This window comes from Geotrypetes seraphini, chromosome 3 (genome assembly GCF_902459505.1).
Source record: "Geotrypetes seraphini chromosome 3, aGeoSer1.1, whole genome shotgun sequence".
Taxonomy (NCBI): Eukaryota; Metazoa; Chordata; class Amphibia; order Gymnophiona; family Dermophiidae; genus Geotrypetes; species Geotrypetes seraphini.
Window position 1 is genome coordinate 116519617 of NC_047086.1, and position 22832 is coordinate 116542448.

The window sequence follows — 22832 nt, forward strand, 5'->3', positions numbered from 1 at the left end:
ATTGTGTTACAGGGAATGGAAGGTTCCCCTCCCCACCCTTTTTCAGTGGAGTTACTAATATGGATGGAGCACAGTAACAAAATCCTTCAATAAAATCATTAACGAAGGGAAATAAAACACCTCATCAATAATTTAAAAATGAGTTTATTAAAATACAAATGATCTTTTTTTTGTTCTTTTTAGGTGAAGAATTGGAGAATTTAAGAGAGAAAGACTGAGTACAAGAGATTGGGAATAATGAGAAAAAGACAGGGTAGAGATATGAATAGGACAGCAAGTAAAGACATGGTGGTGTATCCACTGTCTGCTCATTAGACTTACCTACAGAGTATATTCCTCAATCAACTGATGCACCATGTTTCACTATTCATGGTTAGTTCGTAGCTAGTATACATTGCTAAGCCTTATCATGGTTGGTAGCTAGGTGTATGGCAAAATAAGGCTGTATAATCCTAGAAACATAGAAACATGAGGGCAGATAAAGGCCAAATGGCCCATCTAGTCTGCCCATCAGCAGCAACCATTATCTCTTTCTCTCTCCGAGAGATCCCACGTGCCTATCCCAAGCCCTTTTGAATTCAGAAACAGTCTCTGTCTCCACCACCTCTTCTGGGAGACTGTTCCATGCATCTACTACTTTTTCTGTAAAAAAGTATTTCCTAAATTAGATAAGAGAATTACTAAATTCTGACATACAGTATGATGCAAATAATGCCAACATTAGAATTCCTATCTAGCAACGTATGTCACATTCACTGGGAGATCACATTTGAGCTGACTCACAACCCCCTGCTACAATACTGTATACATATTAGGTAGCGCTTTGAGCCCAGATCAAACAATAATTGAATAAAACAAATGGCAAGTTAATGTAAACATTATATAATTTTATTTTTGTTTCTTTTTAAGAGTGTGCAACATACCCAGTACAGCAAGTAGAGCTGAAATGAGAAACAAAAAAAACCACCCCAGAGCAGCAATACACAACAGACAAAATGAAGCCCCAAATTACAAAGCATTTAAGTTGAACCAACATCAGGCTATCCAGCAAAGACCACAGACTTGAATAACGATTCTTGTATCCTTCAATTTGGTACTTCTTATAAGAAAACTTTGATGAAGTACTGTCCCTGCAATATTTGGTAAGAGTCTGAAGCAAATAATACTATCGGTATTTACAGAAAACACAAATCCAGAAACAGCTTTTATATTTCTGTGACAATTCCAGAATGCACCACAAACGGAACATATCTAGGAACCAAAACCTTAATGAACAGATTAGGGCTCCTTTTGCAAAAGTGCCCTAGCGATTTTAGCGCATGCACAAAATTTGAACATGCTATAGTGCATGCTAGCCAAAAAATTGCCGTCTGCTTAAAAAGAGGCAGCATTTTAGCGCACGCTAAAACCACTAGCACACCTTTGAAAAGAAGCCCTTAGACTAACACAAGGTGTTCACAGACTATATTAATAATAGTATAACAATCTCTTTTTCTGTTATTTTCTAAGCCCAAAGGCACTGCTGTTATGAGAAACCAAAAGCTTGTGGAATTTATGACACAACACACACTTTTCTAAATATATCATTTGGATTCTTCCTAAGAAGCAATAAAATAATAAGGGAAATAACTTCTGTTTTCAAGCATTCTCTTCAATGCTGGAGTATTATTCTTTGGGTATAGGTAAATTATAAGTTGTATTAAAAGAGTAACTCTAAGAACCGTACAGTAGCAAGTTTGAAGATAAAATAATGAATATTAAAGTTTTATTACTGTCTACATTTATTTTAAATCTCAAAATTCTACCAGGACATAACCTGACTCTTCCAATGTAAAACACGTAATTTATGACATTTGTAAAACTATTTGCCTTAAGCAATTTTTAATTAAGGCCAGTGACCAGCAGTGGTTGCTTTCAGTCCTCAAGGAATGTGAATGAGTGAGGTTTTCTGGATATACCTTTTGACCCTTAAAGACTGAAGTGAACACCATTGCCGAACGCCCTATTAAGAAGCTAATACTCCATGGTAAGAATAAAGAATACATTTAACAATGGAAAATAGCAAATGTCACGCCCATCTTAAAGAAAGGCTCAAGGGGAGACCCAGGAACTACAGGCCGTTGAGCTTGACCTCGGTCCCGGGAAAGATGATGGAAGTGCTGATAAAGACAGCATCTGGGAACACATCGAAATACTATGAGGAGCTAAAGCTCGAGCCAACATGGCTTCTGCAAGGGCAGGTCATGCCTGACACGAAACTATATACTTCTTTTGATGGGTGTAAACAGCCAGGTGGGATAGAGGGGAATCCCATAGAAATAATTTTACTTTGACTTTCCAAAAAGGCCTTCGACAAGGTACCACACAAAAGACTGCTAAGGAAGCTACGGAACCACGGGTGCAAGGGGATGTCCACACGATGCATCAAAAACCTGGCTGGCGGACAGGAATACAGAGGGTTGGAGTAAAGGGCCATTACTCCCAGATTGGCAATGGGTCCTACGAGCAGAGTTCCACAGGGGTGTCGGTGCTGGGACCGCTCCTGTTCAATATATTTATTAACGACCTGGAGGCGGGAACAAAATGTGAGGTTATTAAATTTGCGGATGACACTAAACTATACAGCAGGGTCAAAACCATGGAGGACTGCGAAGACCTCCAAAAAGATCTGACAACGCTGGAAGAGTGGGCCAAAAAGTGGCAAATGAGCTTCAACATACGGAAATGCAAGGTCATGCATGTTGGGAAAAAGAACCCGATGTTCACTTACAAGATGGGGGGATCACCGCTAGGGGTGAGCAACCTTGAAAGAGACCTGGGAGTGATGGTGGACACAACATTGAAGGCGTCGGCACTGTGCGCCACAGCCTCAAGGAAAGTGAACAAAATGTTGGGTATCATTAAGAAAGGTATCACGACCAGGACGAAGGAAGTCATCCTGCCACTGTATCGTACAATGGTGCGCCCGCACCTGGAGTACTGTGTCCAGTACTGGTCGCCGTACCTCAAGAAAGACATGGCGGTACTTGAGAGAGTCCAGAGAAAAGCAACTAAGCTGATAAAGGGTATGGGGGACCTCTCATATACTGACAGACTGAAAAAGTTGGGGCTTTTCTCCCTGGAAAAGCGACGACTCAGGGGAGACATGATAGAAACCTTCAAGTTCATGAAGGGCATAGAAAAAGTGGACAGGGACAGATTTTTCAAACTAAGGGGAACCACAAGTACAAGGAGGCACTCAGAGAAATTGAAAGGGGAAAGGTTTAGAACAAACGCCAGGAAGTTCTTTTTCACCCAGAGGGTGGTGGATACATGGAACGCGCTGCCGGAGGATGTGATAGGCAGAAGCACGCTACAGGGCTTCAAAGAAGGTCTGGACAGGTACCTGGAGGACAAAGGGATTGAGGGGTACAGATAGAAGTAGAGGTAAGGTTATAGGGACAGGATTAGAGGTAAATTATAAAATTAGTCTAGAGACCACTGTTCAGGCAGTGGGCCTGATGGGCCGCCGCGGGAGCGGACCGCTGGGCAAGCCTCAGCGGAGGCAACTTCTTATGTTCTTAGTGCAACATTACTATTTCATATGGTGAGCAGATCCAATCACTGCTACAACCTCACAACAACTACGGTAAAATAAGCTTTAAAAAAAAAAAAAAAAAAGACTACATGCATCTCTCACTATGGGAGAAGGCCAGATTTGTCTTAGAAACCAGATTAGTAACTCTACATATTGGGGTTGAAGACTCAAAAAAATTACAAAATAAAAATAAAAGAGTAGACAGTTGAACTGCCAATTGTATTTGTATATGAACATGGAATAAAAGGTCAACAAATATTCATATAAGTAAGGTGATAACTTATTTATTGACAGCCCACTTAATAGGGAGGAAATGTTTGTAGTTCCTTACCATTCCTAATTATATTTAGTATTTGTGAACTGTTCAACTAGTTTGCTCTTGAGTGGTATATAAAGATCTATATAAAACTTGAAAAAAACTTGAAAAATTTCATGGGGAAAAGGAAAAATCTTTCTAGTAACACCTTACCCGTGTCCCCCCATTGAGGCACCCAAAATATAATTCTATAACAGGGCACCCACTATAGGTGCTGGTTACGGTGTCTATTTTAAGCCTTTTCTATGAAGAAAAATTTGGCACATGCTTGCTATTAGCACAAGTGGCTAAAACATTGATTTAACTAGCCATGCCCAGATGTCAACAAAAACACATGTAAATGATAGACTTTTATTATTTACATGCACCTGTGCACTCTACCTAAACTGAGCTCTGCCCATGCATATGTCCATCACCAAAGCACACTCCATCAAATCAAGTTGGTGTTCTCTAAAAGGTCATTTACATGCATAAATGTGACCATCTCTGAAAAAAAGTGACGAAGGTCACCAAGAAACAAAAAATGAGGCTATAATAAATTCTGTTAGAGCAAACAATTTGTAATGCAACCGCCTAAACCTCACCCTTTTTTGTGAAAGAATAAAAAAGTTACAGAAATTCAAATATGCAACTTTTGCAGACTTATGGACCCATGACATGAAAAATCATCCACTTTTAACATTTTGAATGTTACCTTATTCACCTTTTCTCAGAGATGCTCACAAATAATTAGAATATCATCAATTACATCCATTTCTGCCATCAAAAACAAGACAGCTCCTTAGATCACTGAACCTGCCTCAGAACAAAGGAAAGGCTCCAGATATATCAATCCTGGACTCAGGAGAGCCCATGGGGTATATTTGGGCATGGTGATACTGACCTGATGAAGCAGGTATAGCTCTTGAAAACATAGTCAAGAAATATATATTTAGTCCAACGGTTCTCATATTAACCTTTATTTCTGTGCATACAAGTGTAGTAACACTACTTTATTCATATAAACAGGGAACTTTGTCAGCTTGATTTCTCTGATCACTCAACCACCTCAACCAGACTCAGGAGAGCCCACACACTATTCGCAAACCAAAAATGTCAAACGAAGAAAAATGTATGACAACCTACTGGCCACCAGAGCAGCGAAACCGGGCAGACAAATCACCAATCTGCTGATCTCGACCACAGACTACAAAACCTTCAAAAAAAGAAACAAAAACCCTACTCTTCAAAAAAATACATAAAACCAATATAACACAACCAGACATATCCCAAGCTTCACCTGAAATACTATCTACTCCTTAGTAAATTAGAAAATGTTCAGACTATTCCTTAACGTTCTTCTTAATATCATAACGTCTTATGTAATTCGCCTTGAACCGCAAGGTAATGGCGGAATAGAAATCACTACTGTAATGTAATGTAATGAAGGGTTAGCCATACAAAGCATTTCTCCCTAAGAGAAATACCTTAGCACATTTGATCTTTAAACTCAGAATTGCAATGCAAAGCATGAAAATGTTGTGTTTGTACTAAATCAAACTAACTGATCACCTTGAAGTTTTTTTAACTGAATATAATTCATTAAATAAATGTGCGTGTATGTGAAAAGCTCAGACCCAACAACCAATCTCCAGTGATCAACACAGAGCAGGTTGTTAATGAGACCATCACAGCTGAACACCATCTCATACCACCACATACAGAAATGGATCTTAAACACTGAATTATCAGCCTGTACTTATCTTAAGCGGTGGCGAAGCTGTGACCCGTCCCTCAACTGCTCCGGTCTTGTAACAATGTGACCAAAATTTTTAACGCTGTCTCATATTTCCATCGACCCCAGTGTTTGTACTAAAGTCAAATAGAAAAACATACTTTGTGCTCTACATTTTGCTCTATCAATATCCCAAGATATCAATCAGTTCAAACTATTCAATATCTTACAGCAACAGCAATTTCCCAAATTGAAAACAAGGAATATGCTTACTGGCAACACTACCAGAGGAATCTCATAGAAGTCCATAGTATTTTTCAGTTTTGCTCAATATTTCCAAATAATGCCCTCTTAAGTAAAGGATCCTTAGTTATGTACCTGGCCCACAGCTCTACCCACAAGGACATAAACTACCAGAAAAGGTGCTTCTCCTCTCCGTATACTAACATTCATCTTCACCGTTTAAACCTACTCTCTCAAACTTTAGAGGAAAAAAGTTTTCATTGGCCAACTTTTGTGTATATAATTTTGCATAAGCCCACTAAGCAGTTAGTGACATATACTTTAGCAATTACTGTAGACATAAATTGTTTTGAATTAATTTTAATGTTAACTTCAGGTCCCAGTTTTCCAGTTCCTGCTGAACAGTCCAGTATGTTCAACAATAATTCTTGTAGATTTCTGAGACAGAAGTTGACATTCAATCTACTGGAGCATCTACCGTAGCATCACGCAACATGGGAGTTTTAGAATATTCAGTCTGAAACCTACATGTCTATAATATAAACAATTTGTAGCTGGTTTTCAGTTAAATGAAATTTGCAATTTTGTACATTCCCTAGCATGTCTACTACCAAAAGCTGCTGTTTTTTCCATCTGGACTCAAAAATAAAAATAAATGCAAAAAAAAAAAAAAAAAGAAGGCATGGCCCAATTCCTCCATAGATACAAGCTTATGACATGATAATTCATTTCCATGGATAACATCATGAGCTTTGTAACTTTTTTCTTTAAAAATCTTGCTTCAGAAATTTTCTAAAAAGGCTTGAGCTAGTACGTCAAGCATTGTTGCTTATGTTTTTCAGTTTTTTTTTAATACTGTGGGTTTTCATATTCTTATTTATTGTGTCTGCATTCTGGATGGAGAAGTCATGCTTATTGCGACCCAAGCACTCAGATTTCCAGTGTTTAAGTTCATGTCGTCTACAATTGCCAGAGGTACTAAATGCAAGATCACAATGGTCACACTTATAAGGTTTTTCACCTGTGTGAATTCTCACATGTTGCTTGTAGTTCCCTGAATGTAAGGTGGTATATTTACATTCTACACATGCATACATTTTGATAGGAACTGCCCCTTGTTTTCTGGCTTTATTTTTTGTCAGATGCACACTCTTGTGCCGCTGTAAGTGATGAGAAGTACGAAATGTCTTGACACAATGCCTGCACCGATAAGGTTTTTCCCCAGTATGAATTTGTGTGTGTCTCTTAAGGTTCCCCGAGATGGATGTAACGTAAGTACACAGTTCACAATGGAACAATGTGGGAAGAGATTCTGTTGATTGGTGAATTTTAGCACGCTGTGAGACATAGTGAGATGTTTTATGTTTCTCAAGTATCTTCTTACTGGATGCTGAATATTCACACTTGCTGCACTTAAAGGCACACGCAGAAAGTTTAGAGGAGTTCCTATCGTAGGCTCCTTTGTGTACTTCTAACTCAGATGAAGTCCTGCTGAAACGACCACGTTGGTTACGCTTGTGAGTTCTGACTTTTATATGTGCATATTCATGCCGCTGTAAGTTGCTCGCAGTGCGGAACAGTTTTTCACACAGCTTGCACTTGTATGGTTTTTCACCAGTGTGAATCCTAAAATGTTGTCGCAGGTTATGAAAATAGGGTGTGGTATAGCTGCACAACTGGCATTTGTACTTTTTGGGTGAGACAACAACAGGATGATGTGAGTTGGTTTGTATCACTCCATCATCATCATCATCATCTATGCAAATGCCTGCCAGCTTAGCATCATATTGGGTCGCTTCAAGATGTGTGCATGTGTGACAGGAGAGGTGCACTTCACTGTGGAATACCATGCCACACTGGTGACAAGCATGACTTTTTTCAGATCTTTTATTATTGTCTGTATTTTCTACAACATGGCTATTCATATGTCGTTGTAATCCTTTCACACTTATAAATGCCAAATCACAAATATTACATGGATGTGGCTTTTTTGTGTGGTTCAAACTGTGCTTTTTCATGCTCTGAAGATATTTTGTGTTAAATGGGCAATATGTACACTTGTACAGTGTCTGACCCTTATGCCAGTGTATGTGATTTAGTAAATAGGATGGTAGATCTGCAGAGTAGTCACATAGTGGACAGCAATACTGCACTGTGCCTTTATGTTCTTTTGCATGAGCTACAAAAAGTGGAATGCTTTGAGAAGAGTAGAGACACATTTTGCAGGAAAGCATCTTTGGGACCTTATCAACCGCACCATATGGCTCCTCTATCATGAAGGGGTCTTTAGGTACCTCTTCCCCCTGGTGACGAGTCTTTCTTTCTTTCTTAAACCTCTTCTTGTGCTGTCTTTTGTTTTCCCATTTGACTAGGTTCTTGTGAGCTTTGAGATGGGACCGCAGGTCAATCAGCAAAGAGTAACGCCTTTGACAACAGCTGCACATGTACATTTTCTTCTTCTTGTGCTCCAACTTCATGTGATTCCTCCGATGCTCTGCATACCGAAATGTGGCACTGCAAAGCTTGCACCTGAAATTTCCTGGCTTCGTGGACATTTGTACAGGACTGAATTTGGCAGCAAATTGCTCACACACCTTTGATTTCCTATAAGTGGATGCTTTTTTTTCCCTTTTGTTGCCTTTTTTTTAGAACCATTTGGTTTTCCCTTGTGTTGCAAAGCATAGGAGCATTCGACTGATGTGCTGAAGGAGGAGTGAAAATCTCTTCTTCCTGGCATTCAGGAAATCTCCCTATATTTTTTAATGTCTGGTTTGGGGCAGAGCTGGAAACACTGCTAGTCACAGGATTATGAAAAGTGCTGTAATATTCAGAACAAGACTTATTGCTCGCCTTGTAAGGTTTTAATCTGTAGTACTCATTTGTCCTCGAATCTGAAGCAGCAGCATCTAAAAAGTGAAAAGGCAAAAAGAAAGGATTTCAGAATAACTGTTTATAGCACAAGTCACTGCCAATGTTCAAGACTGCAAACAAAAACAATTATCAAGTTCAGACCAGTTTCATGTAAAAAGTAACTTCCCACACTAAACCACTATCACAAATGTATTGTTCTTTTCATTATTTTCTCTTATTTCACTGCTTCTTATATATTTTATTGTAAACCACATTGCTATGTTTATTTACCTCCCTGTCCTAAGAACATAGTTTAAATCAGTGTTTCTCAACTTCTTCAAGCCAAGTACCCCCTAAGTCTAACAAATATCAACCGAGAACCCCTGCCCAAGCTCCGCCACAGACCCGTCCAAGCTCCGCTCCTGACCCCACCACCATAATAATAGTACTACCGTATTTTTTGCTCCATTAGATGCACTTTTTTCCCCAAAAAAGTGGGTGGAAATTAGGGTATGTATTATGGATCGAATACCCAAAGTGCCCCCCCCCCCCCCCCGGTTACCTATTTTTAATGTGGCTGCCCTCCCTCGCTGGACACGGCGCCCTCAGCTGGCTGGCAGGCATGCCCTGGCCCTCTTCCTCCTCCCCGCCGGGAAGCGGCGCGAGAAGCCGCAAGAGACCGGAAGGCAGCCACGTCAGCCCTGGGGGAAGCGGCGGGAACCAGCCAGCCTTGGACACGAACAGAAGAAAAAAAAAAAGGTAGGCGCCGGGGAGGAGGAAGAGGCCGGGGCCTGCCTGCTGCCTGCCTGACGGGTTGGGAGGGAGGATGGAGAGGCTGGGACCTGCCTGTTTGCTCTGCCCAATTAAAAATAGGGAGGGCGGAGGGAGAGGCTGGGGCTTTCCTGCTGCCTGCCTGGGGGGAGCGGGTGGGGGGGTGGAGGCCTACCTGTTTGCCTGCCTGCCTGCCTACCTACCTACCATGTCCCATTCCTACCTGCCTGCTTGCCCTGTCCCTGCCTGCCCTGTCCCTACCTGCCTGCCAGCCACTAGGCCTGCCTGCCCTATCCCGGCCTACCACAAGACCACCAGAGGTGGGACAGGATACAGAGCCTGGCAGGGAGAGGGGACAGGGTACAGAGCTTGGCAAGGAGTGTAGGGTTGGATGCAGAGTCTGGCAGGGAAAATTTGGTTAAGAATGTTTTTTTTTCTTGTTTTCCTCCTCTAAATTTAGGGTGCGTCTTATGGTCAGGGGTGTCTAATGGAGCAAAAAATACAGTAAAGCAATGTTACTTACCATAACAGTTGTTATCCAGGGACAGCAGGCAGCTATTCTCACTAGTGGGTGACGTCATCCAATGGAGCCCCGATGCGGACATCTCACAAGCATACTTGCTTGTAGAAACTTTTAGAAGTTTCGAGTTGCCCACACCGCGCATGCGCGAGTACCTTCCCGCCCGATGCACCGGGTGTGTCTCCTGAGTTCAGATAGCTAGCAGAGAAGCCAACCCAGGGGAGGTGGGTGGGACGTGAGAATAGCTGCCTGCTGTCCCTGGATAACAACTGTTACGGTAAGTAACATTGCTTTATCCCAGGACAAGCAGGCAGGTATTCTCACTAGTGGGTGACCTCCAAGCTAACCACAATGGGATGGTGGGAGAGTTGGCAACTTAGGAGAATAAATTTTGTAACACTGTTTGGCCAAACTGTCCATCCCCGTCTGGAGAAGGTATCCAGACAATAGTGTGAGGTGAAGATATGAACCGAGGACCAAGTGGCAGCTTTACAAATCTCCTCAATCGGTGTCGATCTGAGGAAAGCTACAGAGGCTGCCATTGCTCTGACCTTATGGGCTGCGACTTTACTGTGAAGGGGTAATCCAGCCTGGGCATAGCAGAAAGAGATACAAGCCGCCATCCAGTTGGAGATGGTGCGCTTAGAGATAGGGCGTCCCAACTTGTTCGGATCGAAGGAGGCGAGGAGGATGGCAGTTTGAGTGCAGAGCTCCTCTCCCTGGACAATCTGCCTGCTTTTAATATCAGCAGCAGTGGGAGATCAATTGCTTTTACACCTAAGCAGCAACGGGACCAACCCACCAAAAACCCACAGTCCCGGTCCTGCAAAAATATGAGCTCCACCCTCCCTGCAGTTCGCTAGGAAAATCAACTGCTTTTACACCTAAGCAGCAGCAGGACCGATCCAGCCAGGCATGTGAGCTCCTCCCTCTGCAGTCCATTGGAGAGATCAATCTACCTGCTCTTAAATATCAGCAACAGTGGGAAATCAACTGCTTTTACACCTCAGCAGCAGCGGAACTATCCGCAACTACCAAGAGCACACAGACCCGATCCAGCCAAGAGTGTGAGCTCCACCTCCCCCTGCAGTCCACTAGGAAGATCAACTGTTTTTTACACCTAAGCAGCAACAGGACCAGCCACCACTACCGAGAGCCCTTTGCCCTGATCCAGCCAAACAAGTAAGCTCTTCCCCCAGCATTCCGTTGGAAAAATCAATATGCTTGCTTTTAAATATTATCAGAAGTAGGAGATCAACTGCTTTTACACCTAAGCAGCCTATAATAGGAGCCCTTGCCCCGATCCAACCAGGCATGTGAGCTCCTCCCCCTATATCCCGTTTAAGAGATCAATCTACCTGCTTTAAATATCAGCAGCAGTAGAAAAACAACTGCTTTTACATACAAGCAGCAGCGAGACCTACCGCAACCACCAAGAGCCCACAGACCCGATCCTGCCAGGAGTGTGAACTCCTCCCCCTGCAGTCCATTGGAGAGATCAATCTGCCTGCTTTTAAATATCAGCAGCAGTGGAGATCAACTGCTTTTACACCTAAGCAGCAACGAGACCAGCCACAACCACCGAGAGCATACAGACCCGATCCTACCAAGAGTGTGAACTCTTCCCCCCATGCAATCCGCTAAGAAGATCGACTGTCGGCTCCGGGCGGCTTTCCCGCAGAGGAGAGAATCCTGCATTCACCGTGGGCCTCATCTGGGACAGCCTCCTTGGAGCGGCTAGGGCACGGGCAGTGTGTCTGGGAGGGAATGCATGGATGGGAGAACATCGCAGGGGAGGAGACATAGGCATCCTGGGACTGTCTGCCAAGTCTCTTCCCTGAAGAAGCCCTTTCTGGAAACGTCAATCGCTCCTCCTAAACTTACTTGCTCCACTTCATCACTGACGCTGAAACCGTGGATTGAAGACAAAGTTTTATTTTATTTTTCTTTCCAGCTTATGATTTATCTTTAATCTTATCTATTGTTTTGCCTTTTGTCTTTGTTTTGTTCTATTTCTATCATTTAAATTTCTCCAGAATTCTACTGTTCAACGGCTCCCCCTTCTGCTTCTATTCCTTTCTCTCCTCTCTTCTACCTTCCAAAGTATTTAGATCAATGCTGTCTTGTTAAAATGTTTATTTTATTTTTATTTTTCCTCTAACTCTACTTTTCACTTCTCTATTACCCTCCAGGTACTTTAGTTAGATTGTGAGCCTTCGGGACAGTAAGGGAATTTTTCAAGTACCTTTCTTATTTCTAATCTTAATGTATATTTTCTGTAAACCGCTTAGAACCTAACGGATGTAGCGGTATATAAGAAATAAATTACATTACATTACATTACATGAAAAATTGAGGAGCAGTTCTGTGAGGCTTGGTGCATTCCAGGTAGAAAGCCAAAGCACGCTTACAGTCCAGAGTGTGAAGAGCTGATTCTCCAGGATGAGAATGAGGCTTTGGAAAAAACACAGGAAGAACAATGGATTGATTCAGATGAAATTCCGAGACCACCTTAGGGAGGAATTTGGGATGAGTGTGAAGGACCACCTTGTCATGATGAAACACTTTAAAGGGCGGATCCGCAACCAATGCTTGGAGTTCACTCACTCGACGGGCAGCAGTGAGGCCAATGAGAAGCACCACTTTCCAAGTGAGAAATTTCAGAGGAGCCTTGTTAAGAGGTTCAAATGGAGACTTCATAAGTTGAGAAAGAACAACATTGAGGTCCCAAACCACTGGAGGTGGTTTGAGAGGAGGATTGACATGAAAAAGTCCTTTCATGAATCTGGAAACCACAGGATGTACAGAAAGGTTTCCCCTGAAGAGACTGGTGGAAAGCAGCAATTGCACTAAGGTGGATTCTGATCGATGTACACTTGAGGCCAGATTGAGACAGGTGCAAAAGATAGTCCAAAGCAGAGGACAAGGGGGCATGTTGAGGCTCCTTGTGATGAGAAAAACACCAAGTAGAGAATCTAGTCCATTTCTGGGAATAGCATTGTCTAGTAGCAGGCTTCCTCAAAGCTTCCAAAACAACCCGCACAGCTGGTGAAAACTGAAGGGAAGTTACGCTGAAAGGAACCAAGCTGTCAGATGAAGCGATTGCAGGTTGGGATGAAGCAGAGATCCCTGATGCTGCGAAAGCAGAGATGGAAACACTGGCAGAAGGAAGAGCTCCCTGCAGCTGAGTTGCAGAAGGAGGGAGTACCAAGGTTGTCTGGGCCACCGAGAAGCAATCAGAATCATGGTGGCACGGTCGGACTTGAGCTTGACCAGAGTCTTTTGAATGAGAGGAAAAGGAGGAAACGCATATAGAAGGAGATTCCCCCAGTCCAGAAGAAAAGCATCTGCCTCGAGATGATGAGGGCTGTAGATCCTGGAGCAGAACTGAGGCAGTTTGAAGTTGTGGGGAGCTGCAAAGAGGTCTATCTGAGGCGTTCCCCACAGGGAGAAGATTTGATGAAGGGGCGTGGAATGGAGTGTCCATTCGTGAGGCTGGAGAAGATGACTCAAGTTGTCCGCCAAGGCATTGTCCGTCCCCTGAATGTAGACAGCTTTGAGGAAGGCGTTGTGGCGAATCGCCCAATCCCAAACTTTCAGAGCTTCCTGATAGAGGGAGGCCGATCCCGTGCCTCCCTGCTTGTTGACATAATACATGGCGACCTGATTGTCCGTACGAATGAGGACCACCATGTCGTGAAGCAGATGCTGAAAAGCAGTGAGAGCATTGAAAATCGCCCTGAGTTCCAGGAGATTGATATGGCACAGACGATCCACACTCGTCCAATAGCCCTGGGTGCGGAGACCGTCCAGATGAGCCCCCCAAGCATAGTTCGAGGAGTCTGTCGTGAGGACCTCCTGATGGGTAAGCATGTGAAACAGCAAACCTCTGGAAAGATTGGAAGAGAGCATCCACCAGCGAAGTGACTGCAGCAGAGCAGGAGTGACCTGAATGTGACGAGTCAGAGGGTCAGAGATCTGCGACCATTGAGAAGCCAGGGTCCACTGAGGAATCCATAGGTGAAGTCTGGCAAAAGGAGTCACGTGAACCATAGAGGCCATGTGCCCCAGGAGCACCACCATGTGTCTCGCCGAGATGGACGGGCGAGAAGAGACCGAGTGACAAAGATGAAGAAGAGCCGCCAGGTGCTGAGGAGGAAGGAACGCTCCGAGTTGAATAGTATCCAGAACAGCTCCGATTAAGGGGAGAGACTGTGAAGGTTGAAGATGGGATTTGGGAAAGTTGATCTCGAATCCCAGACTCTGGAGAAACCAGATTGTCCTCTGAGTGGTCCGGACGGCCCCCTGAGACGTGGAATCCTTGATGAGCCAGTCGTCGAGGTAGGGAAACACCTGCAGACCATGGTTCCTGAGTGCTGCAGGCACTTGGTGAAGACTTTGGGAGACGAAGCTAGGCCGAAAGGAAGCACTCTGTACTGAAGATGAAGGTGTCCCACCCGAAATCTGAGGTATTGACGGGAGGCCGGATGGATGGGAATATGAGTGTAGGCCTCCTTGAGATCCAGGGAGCATAACCAGTCGTTCTGCTCGAGGAGGGGATAGAGAGAAGTGCAAAACTTCTCCCTGACCAGGAACTTGTTGAGCACCCTGAAGTCCAAAATAGGACGCAGGTCGCCCGTCTTCTTCGGAACAAGGAAGTACCGGGAGTAAAAACCTTTGTTCTGTTGGTCCACAGGGACCGGCTCGACGGCCCGAAGCCGGAGTAAAGCCTGGGCTTCCCAAAGAAGAAGGGCGATCTGGGTTAAGTTGGAAGGATACTCTCTTGGAGGATGTTCCGGAGGAACATGATGGAACTGAAGAGTGTATCTCTCTCTTACGATGGAAAGGACCTAGAGGTCGGTGGTAATAGCCGTCCATCGATGTTAAAAATGATGGAGACGACCTTCAATGGGAAAAAGCGGGGAGGGCAGAACGATGGAAGTTATGCTCCCTATGAGACAGTCAAAAAGGCTGGGGAGCCTTATGGAGAAGAAAAAGGTTGAGGTTTTTGCTGGGGCTTCTGCTGATGCTGCCTCTATATTGGCGGCCGAATGGCGGGGGCCTGCTTCGGCGGGTAGCGCCTTTGATAAATCATAGAAGGACGAGACGGACGAGAGATAGCAGGCTTGGGCTTCTGGCGGAGAATAGACTGAAAAGATTTTTCATGTTTGGACAGCTTCTCCGTTGCCGCCTCAATGGACTCGTCGAAAAGGTCCGCTCATGCACAGGGAACGTTCGCCAGCCTGTCCTGGAGATTCGGGTCCATATCAATGGTGCGAAGCCACGCCAAGCGTCTCATGGCCACCGAACAAGCAGCCGCTCTGGCCGAGAGCTCAAAGGGGTCGTAAGACGATTGCATCATCTGCAGGCGGAGTTGGGACAATGATGACAAAACCTCCGAGTACTCGAAGCGAGCCTGAGAGTCCAGATAGGGTAAAAACTTTTGAAGAATGGATAGAAAAAACTCAAAGTAGGTTGCAAAATGAAAGCTGTAATTCAGGACTCGAGAAGCCATCATCGAGTTCTGGTAGATGCGCCTGCCAAATCTGTCCATGGTTTTGCCCTCCCGGCCAGGAGGAGTGGAAACATAGACCTGGGAGGGATGAGATCGCTTCAGAGAGGATTCAACCAAGAGGGACTGGTGCGAGAGCTGTGCCCCATCAAAGCCCTTATGGTGCACAGTGCGGTATCGAGCATCCAACTTCCCCGGGACCGCCGGGATGGAGTATGGGGTCTCGAAGCATCTCATGAAAGTCTGGTCCAGAAGCTTATGTAGAGGCAGGCGTAGAGACTCGGCAGGAGATTGAGGAAGATGCATCATCTCCAGATACTCCTTCGAGAACTTGGAACTCTAATCCAGGGTGATATCCAGATCCACCGCCATCTGCCTCAGGAAGGACGAGAATGACAACTGGTCCGCCAGGGCCGGGCCTCGAGGCGGGCTCGAAGAAGATGAGGCGGCCTGGTCCGCCGATGCCGAGGACCGGCACGGAGAGAACGAACCCCCGCAATCCTCGAGTTCCGGCATAGGAGGAGGGGGCGAGTACTCCGTGGAAAACTCCAGGAAAGGTTGCTTCCGATGAGGCGAGGCGTGTCTCGATGAATGCCTCGATGAGTGCCTCGATCGTCGACTGGAGCTGTGTCGAGAAGCAGGCCTCGAGCGACAAGGCGAGCGACACCCAGACGAGGCAGCCACCGAGTAGATGGGACTGGAGACTGTGGATCGAAGCAGCAGAAGCTGAGACGAGGCCCCCCGAGGCGCTCCCCAAGGTTCGAGGCCCGGCATCTCGGAGGAAGGGTCCGGGCCAGGCAAACCATGCATCGAGGGTATCGGTTCCAAAGGTGGCATGGGCAAAGACTCTGCTCCTTGCGAGACATGCCCCGAAGCCAGACCAGACACTCACCGAGACTCTGCTCCCAGCAGCGAGAGTGTGCGCCAAGGAGGCACCGGAGGCGGCTCGACCTCGCGGGAGGCTTCCGCGTGCCCAGGCTGGATCTGGGAGAGAAGCGTCAGCCCAATTTTGGTAAAGAGCTCGACAAATCGTTTCTCCATCAGGGCATGGAACGACACCGGCAAAGAGGGATCCGCATCAGCAATGGGACCTCCCGCACGGACATCGGTCACTCGGCCGCCAGGGGGCTTGGATTTAGAGGCCTTGGACGCCTTAAGCACTACTGGAGGGATGGGAGGCTGCGCTACCTGACCTGAAGAGACATCGGAAGGCACCGCAGCATACGTCGGAGTCGAAGCCAGCACTAACGAGGCAGGCTTGAGCAGACTCGAGGCCGAAGATGTAGAATCAGAAGTCGAAGGCGTGGCGCTCTGTGAAGAGGGCAGCACCGGGGACGCCTCCATGCTAAACAGCGACTCCCACAAAATACAGCGACGCTTAAACGCACGTGCTGTAAGTGTGGAGCAAGGCCGGCACGATTTCGGAAGGTGTTGAGGCCCGAGACACTGAAGACAGCGTCGATGCGGGTCCGTCAATGAAATTGCGCGCTGGCACTTGACACACTTTTTAAAACTGGGACTCCGCCGCAAGGTCAAAGCCGCGGGGCCGAGGCCATGCGACCTGCCCGGTCGAACAATCGAATGAATTTTTTTTTTAAACAACAAAACGCAACGTGAGCCAACGAGAATGAGCACAAAAAAACCCAAAACCCGCGGGCACAGAAGGCACAATACAGGAACTTCGCGCAGAGTTTCATAGGCAAACTTCTCAGCTCCGCGGAGGAGAAAGAACTGAGGAGACACGCCCAGTGCATCGGGCGGGAAGGCACTCGCGCATGCGCGGTGTGGGCAACTCAAAATTTCTAAAAGTTTCTACAAGCAAGTATGCTTGTGAGATGTCCGCATCGGGGCTCCATTGGATGACGTCACCCACTAGTGAGAATACCTGCCTGCTTGTCCTGGGATAATCATAATGTAATTTTTTCCATCCATTTTTCATATACACACAACATAATCTTATTAATATATAATGGTAACCACAAAATAAAAAAAAAACAAAAGTGCATCGCATGCAGAGAAAATATTAATTATCATTTAAATTGGGGATTTTTTTTTCAAAGAAGTCAAGGCAGATGACTTTAAAATACGTAATGTCATCTCAGTAACAACTATAGAAAAACAGAAAAATATAGTGCAAAATATAGACAGCAGATATAAATTCTCAAAACAGACACATTTCGATCACTAAATTGAAAATGAAATTATTTTTCCTACCTTTATTAGCTGTTGATTTCATGAGTCTTTGGTTGCACTTCCTTCTGACTGTGCATCCAATCTATCTTTCTTTCTTTCTGCCTCCTGCAGGCTTCCTCTCCTTCGGACCTCATTCCCTTCCCCAATTAACATCTCTCTTTCTCTGTCCCTCCTTGAATCCAACATTTCTCTCACGCTCATCTCACAGATAATGTGCAGCATTTTTCACCACTGCCCACCAACTCCGTGCCCATTTCTCCTTCTATAACCCCTCTCCAGCACAATGCCACATCTCTCCTTCCATCACTATGTCAAATATTCCTCCCCCTTGCATCCCCTTCAATCTGTCCCTATCTTCCCTCTCCACCACCTTATCCAACATTTCTCCCTCATCCTTCTCTTCCCCAAGCATCTCTACCTCTCTCCTCTCTCTCTCTATGCACAAATTTCCTCTTTCTTCCTTTCCCCATGTGCCACCATCTCTTTACCTCTCACTCACACACTTATGCCCAACAATTCTTCATTTCTATTTCCTCCTTCCTGTCCCAAGTTAGTGCCCCCTTCCTCCCTCCCTTCTGTGTTGAGTTTGTGCCCCCTCCCTGACTTCCAGCCATTGTCCCAGAATCATGACCCTTCAATGCCCCAACGCGCTCCTTAGCCCCCCCCCACCATTTCTCCTTTTGTCTCAGAAAGATAGTGTACCCTTACTTGTTCGAGCCGCACTTGCTCCATCTGCCTTCAGCAGCTTGTTGGGGAGACGCGCAGGCAGCGATTCACACGCTGCACGTGGCTGACCCACAAACCTTCCCTCTGATGTCAGCTCTGACTTCGGAGAGAAGGTTTCTGGGTCAGCTACGTGCAGCATATGAACCACTGCCGGCTGCGTGTGTCCCCCCCCCAAATAAGCCACTGAACGCAGAAAGAGCAAGTATGGCAAGGAGGTAACTGGGAACCCCCCCCCACACACACTGATCCAGAAGGCTTTCCTTCAACATGAGCTGACATCAGAAGGAAGCTCTGTGGGTTGGCTTCGGGAGGGAGGAGAAGTGGGGGTGAGCAGGGATCCTTGGAAGCAGCTTCAGTGGGTGGGGCAGGCAGCAAGGAAGGATCCCTGGCGGCGGCGGCGCAGCTTGGACGGACAGGCAGGGAATATTCACTGCGGCAGCCATGCTGTGTACTCCCCAACAAGTGGCTCACATAGCCCCAAGGGTATGTGTACTGAATGTTGAGAAACACTAGTTTAGATTATTAGAGTGCTTGATGTACTTACTGCATGTAAAACACATACATGCACATTCTCTGTCCCCACACAAACTATGAACAATAGCAACAATGAACTGTAGTACCTTTCCCTTGATTATAGCATTGTGGATCCAAACACATTAGCTCTGACTTGCCTTCTTGACTGAAGCACTGGCCACCAAAATCATGTTTAACTGTCTTACAATCCTTCAGATGCTCCCTTATTGCTTGTGAAACTTGACCACTACAACGCAGAAAATGTATCTTCTTTTCACACAGAAAATAAAGGGAAGGCACCGTTGCTTCTGAAGCACCAAGGTCTTTCTGTTCCACAAATTCATTCTGTGAAACATCCTTGCTATTCTGTTTCTGTGACTTAATTGTACTGTACTGATCCCATTCATCATTTGCTTTGGTACTTTCATCACCCTGTTTAAGCTCCGCCTCGATGCATTTTTGGCAAACGTAATTTTGACATGCCATAGAGTCATGTGACAATGACCTCTGATCGGAATGTGATTGTTCAAGAGCAAAGCTGCTTCCATGTCCTCCATCATCTTCATCATTTTCTAAAAAATCTTCATCACTCAATAAACAAATAGTGATGGGAATGACCGTTTCAAATGTATCTGAATCTGTAAGTAAAGACAAAGAAAACATGGCAATAGTTTTACTTAAAACTCACAGCATGAAGATGTACATGGCTGGCCCACAAGCCTCCCCCCTGACATCAATTCTGACATCGGAGAGAAGGTTCTGGCCCTGCATGGCTGGCCCAAAACCTTCTTTCCATGAGTCCAACTTTTCTTCCTCTCTCCTCCACCCCTATTGGCAATATGTCTCCCTCTCTCTCTCTCTGTCCATCTGTCTTGAGAGATCCAGGCGTCTCTCCCATCCCCTCTACTGCCACATCCAACATTTTTCCCTCTCTCATTCCCCGGATCATGTGCAACATTTTTCACCACTGCTCACCAGCCCCATGCCCATTTCTCCTTCTATCAACCCTCTTCAACACAATGATGGTTGGGGAAGGGAATGGGGTCCGAAGGAGAGGAAAGAAATACTGGAAATGCAACCAGAGACAAATGAAATCACCAGACAACAAAATTAGGAAAAATAATTTTATTTTCAATTTAGTGATCAAAATGCATCAGTTTTGTGAATTTATATCTGCTGTCTATATTTGTCTATTTTTCTATAGTTGTTATTGATTGCATATTTTAAAGTCATCTGCCTTGACCTCTTTGAAAAAAAACCCCCAAATATAAATGATAATTAACATTTTCTGTGCAGTGGGCTTTGTGGTTTTAAAATTTTGTGGCTACCATTATGTATTAATAAAATTATATTGTGTGTATATGAAAAATGGATGGAAGAAATTGAATTACAATTAGTACTATCATTATGGGGGTAGGGTCTGGGGCGGAGCTTGGGCGGGGGGTACTCGGTTGGTATTTGTTAGGCTTAGTGTGTACTTGGTTTGATTAAGTTGAGAAACACTGCCTTTGAGGACCTTGTGGAAACTGCACAATAGATGCCTCCGCATCCCTCTGCCTAGATTGGCCCATATTAAATCTAATGCCTTGGAGAGAGCCTTGACTATGAGTTGTAGTAGCAAGGCCTTGCACCACCCCTGGGCATACAGCTGAAGGTCTGCCTAGGGTTGGTCCTCCTCTTGATTCTCTTTTCAAGACGTTTGTCAATCCAATAATAAAAGATTTGCAGTTTGTAGCAATATTTTTTTTTTAATAATGTGCACATTATATCTATCTACCAAAAAATGTTGGAAGTGGATAATAAATAACAATAAATAGGAATACTCCACTTGTTTAATATAGGAGCACTATCTACAAAGGAAGAAAAGGCCTCAGGTGGCAGAGCAAGAAATGCTCAAACCTCCTCCACCCACATCATCGGCCAAAAAACTTCCGAAGGGAATGTGCAAAAACCACTACCCTATTTTTGCAGGACAAAATTCATTAGCTGCCTTTTCTAATTGTAAGGAGATATGTTGCATCACTTATATCTTCACAATTAGAAAAGGCAGCTAATGAATTTTGTTCTGCAAAAATAGGGTAGTGGTTTTTGCACATTCCCTTCGGAAGTTTTTTGGCCGATGATGTGGGTGGAGGAGGTTTGAGCATTTCTTGCTCTGCCACCTGAGGCCTTTTCTTCCGTTGTGTATAGTGCTCCTATATTAAACACGTGGAGTATTTCTATTTATTGCACATTGTATCTATTGCACAAAATGAAAATCCCACCCCACAGCATTCCCTAGAGTACTTCTCTCCTGAAACCTTGTAGTCTATTTAAGCAGTGAGATGGGGCATGAACTCACCAATATTTTGCCCAGCAGTTTCAACAAGTGGGGAGTGTGGGGCAAGGTAAAAATTACGATTTTTTTTTTTTTTTGTATTTAGGCCAAAAAAACTGTGCGCAGTTGCAGTCACATCTAGTAATGCATAATATACAGTAAAAAAAATTTTACGCGGGCCTTCCCATTCCCGATGCGTTATTGACTAGCTCATTACCAGAATCTTAAAAAATACAGCATTTTGAGTTTGAGTGGCAGTAAAAGATACCTTTCTTTAACTTACTAGGTGATCAGAATTAAAGTAATGAAACCAGAGGGGGAGTGGGTAAGGGAATCGGCGCTTACCGCTCTCTAGGCCTGAATCCCGCTTCTCCTCCGACATGCTACCGCCGCGTCCCGCCCGCTGCCTAGCTTGCTGGAGGCAGAACGCTGAGTCGGGGGACGCACGCTACACTGCAGGACGTAAAGAGAAAAAGAGTCGCAGCGGAGCGCTCAGCACCAGGACCACAGAAGAAAGAAGGAGGAGGGGGTGGGTGGGAGAGAGGAAGAAGGCACGAGGAAGCGAGTCAAGAGGCCGCGACACGGCTACGGTGGCCTGTTAGCTCAGATTCAGAGAACTCTGTGGAAACTTGAGCACCCATAGGACTGAATAAACCTTTCCTTTCTTTAGAAAAGGGTAGTTGATATTGAGTAAACTTAAACTTAATAGTAAGTAAATTTCTTTATTAAATCCTTTTGTTAATGAAAATATCATTTTGTTCCTGGGAGTCACGGAATTAAGCTTTGAACCCCCTATAAGCAAGTCATAAAAATAGCCTTGCTGGGTCAATAGCCCGTCCTCACAGTGGTCAATCCAGGTCCTTAGTACCTAGCAAAAACCCATGCTACCGATCCAGGGCAAGCAGTGGCTTCCCGCATGTCTTTCTCAATAACACACTATGGATTTTTCATCCAGACAATTATTAAAATCTTTCTTAAAACCAGCTACGTTATCCGCAGTGCATTCGAGCTTAACTATTCTCCGAGTGAAGAAATATTTCCTTCTGTTGGTTTTAAAAGTACAGTCAAACTTCAGTTTGCAAGTAATGCGGTTTGCGAGTGTTTTGCGAGATGAGCAAAACACGCCTGCAAACTTTCACTCACAAACCAAGCGTTGACTCGATACATGAGCCCCCCACCCTGCCAGCGACCTCAACCCTTACCTCGAGTGGACAGGACACCAGCATACAGCACCAATCCACAGGACCTGCTGGTGCCGAAAGAGCCTGACGCTGAATCTCATGAGAATCTCGGAGAGAGTGGGAGCCAGAAGGCCTTGAGCATGTGCAGGTGCTCAAGGCCGCGCAGCAGCCCAGCGGCAGATTCTTTTGGCACCAGCACATCTTGTGGGTTGGTGCTGCATGCTGGTGTCCTGTCTGCTCAAGGTAAAGGTTTGGCTGGGGGGAACGAAGCCAGTTCCCGGGGGTGGGGTGGAAGCACACCAGTGGCCTCGGGATGTGTGTGTATCTTTTTGGGATGTGGTGAGGTGGGGTAGAAGTGCACTAGTGGCCTGGGGGGTAGGGTGGAAGTGCGCCAGTGGC

The 22832-nt window shown here is 45.2% G+C and overlaps 2 protein-coding genes and 1 long non-coding RNA gene across 4 annotated transcripts; 1 reads left to right on the forward strand and 2 right to left on the reverse strand.

Annotated features, from left to right (window-relative positions):
- Positions 1–200: 200 nt before the first annotated feature.
- Positions 201–1347, forward strand: LOC117356552. Its single transcript, XR_004538665.1, has 2 exons — positions 201–372; positions 910–1347. It is a non-coding gene; the product is annotated as an uncharacterized LOC117356552 (long non-coding RNA).
- Positions 1348–5212: 3865 nt separating this feature from the next.
- LOC117356549 lies at positions 5213–22508 on the reverse strand. 2 transcript variants are annotated; one of them, XM_033935898.1, is made up of 4 exons: positions 22455–22508; positions 21598–21705; positions 19043–19573; positions 5213–8756 (listed from the first exon to the last, which is right to left on the reverse strand). In XM_033935898.1, the coding sequence occupies exons 2-4, from the start codon at positions 21632–21634 to the stop codon at positions 8455–8457; spliced, it is 870 nt and encodes a 289-aa protein (XP_033791789.1). In that variant the 5' UTR covers positions 21635–21705; positions 22455–22508; the 3' UTR covers positions 5213–8454. The 2 variants fall into 2 exon arrangements, with proteins under 2 accessions (XP_033791789.1, XP_033791790.1); XM_033935899.1 differs by lacking the exon at positions 22455–22508 and having other exon boundaries at positions 19094–19573; positions 21598–21824.
- On the reverse strand, positions 6666–8405 carry LOC117357193 (zinc finger protein 888-like). Its single transcript, XM_033937567.1, has one exon. The coding sequence runs from the start codon at positions 8403–8405 to the stop codon at positions 6666–6668; it is 1740 nt and encodes a 579-aa protein (XP_033793458.1).
- Positions 22509–22832: the final 324 nt, after the last annotated feature.